The sequence below is a fragment of the Indicator indicator genome, chromosome 3 (genome assembly GCF_027791375.1).
Source record: "Indicator indicator isolate 239-I01 chromosome 3, UM_Iind_1.1, whole genome shotgun sequence".
NCBI classification, from domain to species: domain Eukaryota; kingdom Metazoa; phylum Chordata; class Aves; order Piciformes; family Indicatoridae; genus Indicator; species Indicator indicator.
In genome coordinates, this window is record NC_072012.1 from 34,903,754 (window position 1) to 34,909,753 (window position 6,000).

At 41.5% G+C, this 6,000-nt stretch overlaps 1 protein-coding gene across 4 annotated transcripts in view; it reads right to left on the minus strand.

Annotated features, from left to right (window-relative positions):
• Positions 1 to 4,662, minus strand: part of MDFIC (MyoD family inhibitor domain containing) — a 52,579-nt gene extending 47,917 nt beyond the window's left edge. For 3 of the 4 annotated variants that reach the window (XR_008489505.1, XM_054399455.1, XM_054399452.1), the window contains exons 1-2: positions 4,594 to 4,662; positions 2,292 to 2,446 (exon numbers count right to left, since the gene is read on the minus strand). Coding sequence is in view for 3 of the 4 variants with exons in the window: in XM_054399455.1 (XP_054255430.1) it covers positions 2,292 to 2,382 (91 nt within the window). In the remaining variant the exon portion in view is untranslated. Of the gene's footprint in view, positions 1 to 581; positions 622 to 2,291; positions 2,447 to 4,593 lie in introns of those variants that run through there. The other variant, XM_054399453.1, reaches the window with a different exon arrangement.
• Positions 4,663 to 6,000: the final 1,338 nt, after the last annotated feature.

Consider the following 6,000-nt stretch of genomic DNA (forward strand, 5'->3'; position numbering starts at 1 on the left):
CTGGATGTTTACTGAAATTAGGTTAAACCTTTCATCCTGTAGTCTGTACCTTAGAGCAGCCTACATCAGTTAGAACAGAATAAATATAGCAAGCACATTAAAATATGCTGTAACTAATAAAAAATCCTTTCTCACTAAAATGCACTTAATGCTTTATTATATATATAACGTAAGCCATTTTTCTCTGATTAAGGAATCTTTACTTCCATGTGGACACAGATTTCAAGTATCTCACTGTAAATATATGGAGTCAGCACAAATACAATGAGATGATTCTAATTAAAGTAGTATTTATTTAAAATTATTGACATTTTTTCCAAAATATTTCTAGCCTGTTTCCAGAAATAATGTGAATTTCAACCACAGCTTTAAAAATTACCACCAAATTCTAGAAAAGTCAGTATTCGGTATGTCAGACATCCTGGGCATAGTGCAGAAAGAGCAGAGGTTGTTAAAAGTTCCAGGCATATTATCTTAGCTCTTCAGTCCTGGAATATCTGGACTACCTTACCCTGTAACCACACACTGCAAAACTGACAACAGAAATGCTGGAATATAGACTGGAAATGTTATGAACTCACCTCTTCCTCTTTCCACCCCCATTTCCCCAACAGACTTAGGCTAGAAAAAAGCAACAAATATCCACAGTTACCCTTAAATCTAAGTTCATTAAAGTAAAAATTATGTCTTTGAATGCTGAATTCTGTAAAATAACAGCCTTGTCTTTCCATGAACTATACATATATTAAAGCAGAGCATGCACTTTGAAAGGTGGGGCCAGTGAACAAACCTGAATCAACACACTACACTTGTTTGTAACTTACTGATCCCTAACTTTATAATCCTCCACCCTCAATAGCTGGAAGCTGTAATTGTGTCATTCAGATGTTCTGCACATAACTTGCCCATGGACAGATGAGTATTTATTTACTTACTTTTCATATGAAGAGCATATATTGAAAATGTTACAAAATAGAACTATATAAAACTTTAGTTCATACTGCAAACTTGGTGTAAAGTGGCACTGTAATAACAAGACCACTTTCCAGGGAAGTTAGTTTATTGACTTGAGACTTCTGTAACTTCGATGTGTGGCCTACATGAAGAATTTAAACAGTATTTTGATCACATGACAAATAAAATAAACAAGTATCTCAAGATACTCAGGCTTCTCGCAAAAACGTGATTCTAGCAGTTCAGTCCTGCGTACTTGATATTCTGTATCTAATCTTTCATTATTATTTTTTTGTTTTTTACTGTTTAGAAGTTGAGTCATCCTCTAGGACAGAAAAAAACAACCCAACAATAAGATAAGTATAAGCCAATTTAATATGTCTCCCTGCCAGCACGTTTTTTACTTAGCTATGGATACTTTCTGATTTCTCAAATGAATCTTCAACTTTGATTTTACACAGCTATTGATTTTCAAAGTTACAAAACCAAGACTGAATCTTTAATCCACAACTGCACAACTGTGTCATGAGGCTCTGCTCCAGTTAATCAGTTATGAATAAATTTAGATTTTTTTGAACAAGCTTATTTGTCTGTTCTTCAGAGACTTTTTAAATTCCTGTCGGAATTCTGGAAAACAAAGCTGTAGCTGTAAACAACAACAAAATCTCCTCTTCACACGCAAGGACTCAAGGGGCAAGCATACTTCCCTGTTTTAAGGATAAGCTGCAATACACCTTGTCACACTTCCTGACATGCAGGTAATCAGGATATAAGTGTATTTTGTGAAAATGCAAGTAAGACAATTTAATAATTTGTCTTTAAGTTGAATGTATTTTTAAACATTTTTAATATCTGCTCCAAAACAAGTTTCTATCCTGGAAACTAGTTTAGCTGCAGCATCACAATCCAAGAAAAAAAAAAAAAAGTGATCTCCAAACTGAACAACACTTTTGCTCGTGAATCGACCTTTCTCAATTTACTGCAAACCCTGGAAAGCCAGCTTTACAGGAAAGAGCTTCTAAACACAAAGCTGAGAAACAAGGAAGTGATTTTTAAGGAGCAGTATTTGCCTCTGAATCACTGCAGTTTCCCAAGTACTGAGTACCGTTGCTGACACTGGTGCATCATTTTTTAACGTTGGGGTATTTTTTTATATATAGGCGTTTCTGGTTAAAACAATAAAGAGTTGGAAGTGAAAGTGTTACAGAGCTATACCAAAGAGGGGAGGTCGGGGGGAGGGAAAAGAGAAGAGCGTTTAAAACCAACTAAGCAAATCAGTAAACGTATCATTCAAATAAAAGGCGCAACAATTACAGAGAAACTTTAAAGCAACTTACCTCGAGGGAGAGAGATCAAAGAGCTGTTTTCAGTCGGAGCTTGCTCTGGCCCTTCAGGCCCCGGAGGAAGAGGTTCTCTCACTTGGGACATCTGCCAGCTCTGTCACTGAGTAATAAAGAGCCTGCACCCCCTCCAACAAGACTAACACGCGACCCTGAAGGAACAAGCAAATGAAAGGGCTCGTTAATGTATTTTATGCAAAAAACGCACGGCTCGGGGGCGAGGGACTGAGGAGGCACAAGAATGAAGCAACTTTGCGGCGCGGCGGCGGGCGCGCCGTCCGCCCCCCGCGGCGAGCACCCGCGGGAACGGGGGGCGGCGGCAGCGGGGCGGGGGCGGCCGCGGGCTGTGAGCCGGGAGCCCGCGGGGGACGCCCAGAGGGGAGCCGATGGAGGGTGTGGGGGAGTAGGGGGCTCCGTCCGCCGTGGCGGAACCCGTCGGCAGCGCGGCGCGCCCTAGCTCCGCATTTCCTCCCGCTCCGCTGCGGCGCCCGGCCCTTCTCCGTTCGCGGGAACATCCGCGCTGCAGCCGCTTCGTATTCCCCGGCGGCTGCCGCCTCTCCTGCCCCGCGCCCCCACACTGTCCGCCGCGCGCCCGTGGGCCTTTTCCTCGGGCAGGGGCGCGCACAACCTGTCACTCACACCCGCTGTCCCCCCGCCGCTACAGTCGCTCCTCCATCATTTCCGGACAATGAAACATCCCGCTCCGGCTGGCGGCGGCCGCGGCTCGGGGCGGCGGTTGTACAGGTCCTGCCGCCCGCCAACAACGGGCCCGCGGGCTGGGCTGGGCTGGGCTGCTCGGGGCCGGGGGGGCTAGCGGGGCGCCTCGGTGCCCCCCCGGCCCCAAGCGGTCCTCCAGCCACAGAAATTCCCCTAGGAGGCTGAAACCCGTCAAGAAGAAATAGAGTATAAGGGAAAAGAAGGGGAAAAAAAAAAAAAAAGGCAGCTCTGAAAGGGAGGCTTTCATGCCTGCACAAGGTTTGCAGCTGTAGCGCTTGGCAGCGGCGCAGGAGCACTTTTAATGGTGCAGTCACTGGCTCAGAAGTTGTGCACTGCGGTTATTGTTTGCCTTCAACCAGTTGCGCCTCAGGAGCGGGTTAGGCAGGCACGTGGAACGGCGTAGGCCTCCACGCCTGTCCTCCCGGTCGTTCCACTTCTCCCAAAGATCAGTTCTCAACTAAACCCTCTTATGTACCTTAACTGGTAACACACAGATACATACACAAGAAGTACTTTACAGCAGGAATACAAAAGTATTCAAAGGAACATGAGAGATAGAACATTTCTTAAAAATAAAACCTTAGAATGCAAACTACTGCCTTCACTATCATCTGCCAAATTGTTAAACTGTGTTTTATACATACATATATATATATATGTGTATATATGTATATTTATATATATATATATATATATATCATGGCGCAGACTTATTTGATCATCATCTCAGGCTCATCTCATGCGCTGTTCTTGCCCACACCATGGAGTACTGCAGTTAACTGCTCATGTGTGTGCTGGTGTCCCTAAGTTACATGCTTTACCTTGCTTGCTATTAGTATGTCACTTTTCTCTACCAAAGTGTGCTGTTGTTTAAACTGTAGTTTCGTTAAAACTTAAAACATGTTTTTTTTTTTACTTTATTATGGTTTATTAAATATACTTTAGCAGTATGTCTCATTACAGTGTACAGCCAAGTCTTTGGGGGGAAATAAAAGTGCGAAGATAAAATAGCTGTTATAGGTTATCTTGTAAAAGAGATTATAACTAATGGATATTTACTTTGATACTGTAAGTCTTAAGGAATATGCCCAGGTATTAAAAGTTCACTTTTCAAAGTTGAGCATTTCCCTGCAGTGCTTACAAACCATCCAGAACAGTGTGGAAACACCTGAGTAGGAGCTGGTTCTGTCTAAAATTCCACACACTTCAGGGCCTCCTCTTATTTCAGAAATCATGAATAATTTTGCAACACTGTATAGCTTTATTATTGGTCAAAAGAGAACAGTATGGTGAGAAATACGAAATTAAAGTATTTCAGTACCTAAGGTGTGCTTTGGTATAGCATAATCTTTCTTTAATGTTTTTCATTATAAAATAAAAAAAAAGTGGTTTATGTGGGAAAGAAGCTATGTAAAAATTCTATTTTGGGCACATAGAATTATTATTGTACTGCATAATAATAATATTGGTCTCAATATCTATATTTTTCATCTATGAAAAACATTGCAAAACTTTCCATAGTTCCTTTTCTCCTTGCTGTCCTGGGGGCAGAGTGATTGAGACATAAGGTAGAATGACTTACCTCAAAGTCCCAAGTGAGTCAGTAGCAGAAGAGAGGTTATGACTCATATTCCACATGCAAGCTTGTGTTTTTCCCTCTGAAACTGGAAACATAGCAGAGCACAGTGGGAGGAGTAATAAATTAGCTAACCACACCCTGCTTTCAAAATATTTCATTGGATAATAAATGCAAATACTATCCAGGGTTAAAGTTTGGGTTTTTTTCTCAACCTTATCTATGAAACCCATATGGTAAACTCCATGACGTTCAGTTTATCTTCTTAAAAAATATGATGGGATGAGGTCACCCTGCCATAGTTCAACCGTGTAGTACTCTACCTAAGAGTTTAAAGCAACTAAATGAATGGAAGAGGATCTTCAGCTGATATTGAAAGTGATGCAGTGGGAGATAACACTAAGCAAAATCAGATTTAAAAAAAAAAGTTAGATAATTTAATATACAAAAAGCAAAATTAACCGAAAGCCCAATTAACTGAAATAGAACATTAGAAATATTGTACAATACATAATGTATTGCGTGCCAAAGACTGTGGTGATTGCAAAAAAAGATTGGTCCAGATGTGGTCATTATTAATGAGACATCACATATCAGCAAAGTTCTTTGGTATAAGCAAACCATACCGCATTTCTTGACAGTACAAATACACAGCTAATCTAAGATAATTGTTTTAATACTTTTCTTTAAGATATGTATAATTCTAAAATGTTGAAAGCTTTCAGGAAGTGGGAAGTTCACACACTAAAAGCAGCACCCTGATGAAGTCTAACATCAAGTAGGCTGCAAATATCATAGAATCATAGAATCAGCCAGGTTGAAGGACACATCCAAGATCATCCAGTCCAACCTATCACCCAGCCCTATCCAATCAACTAGACCATGGCACTGTGTCTTACTACAACAACTGAGTTATAGGCTGTTGCACATACATATTCCAATATATTCTTTCATTTCTACATTATAAAATTCAGATATGGTATTCTAGACAATTAATACCAGATTGTGGAATGTGTAGAGAAGCCCAAAACATGTAAATGGACAGTAGTCCATGGAGCGGATCCAGAGGAGGGCCACAAGAATGATCAGGGGGTTGGAGCTGAGGTTGTTCAGCTTGGAGAAGAGAACGCTCCAGGGAGACCCGATATCAGCCTTCCAGTACCTGAAGAGGGCCTAGAAGAAGGATGGAGAGAAACTGTTTACAAATGCCTGTAGTGATAGGACAAGCAGCAATCATCAAAGGCTTCAAACTAGAGAAGAGTAGATTTAGATTGGATGTTAGGAACTGGTTCTTTACTATGAGGCAACTGGAACAGGTTGCCCAGGATATATTCAAAGTGAGGCTCGACAGGGCTCTGGGCAACCTGATCTAGGTGAGGATGGCACCTGCTTGCTGCAGAGGGGATTGGACTA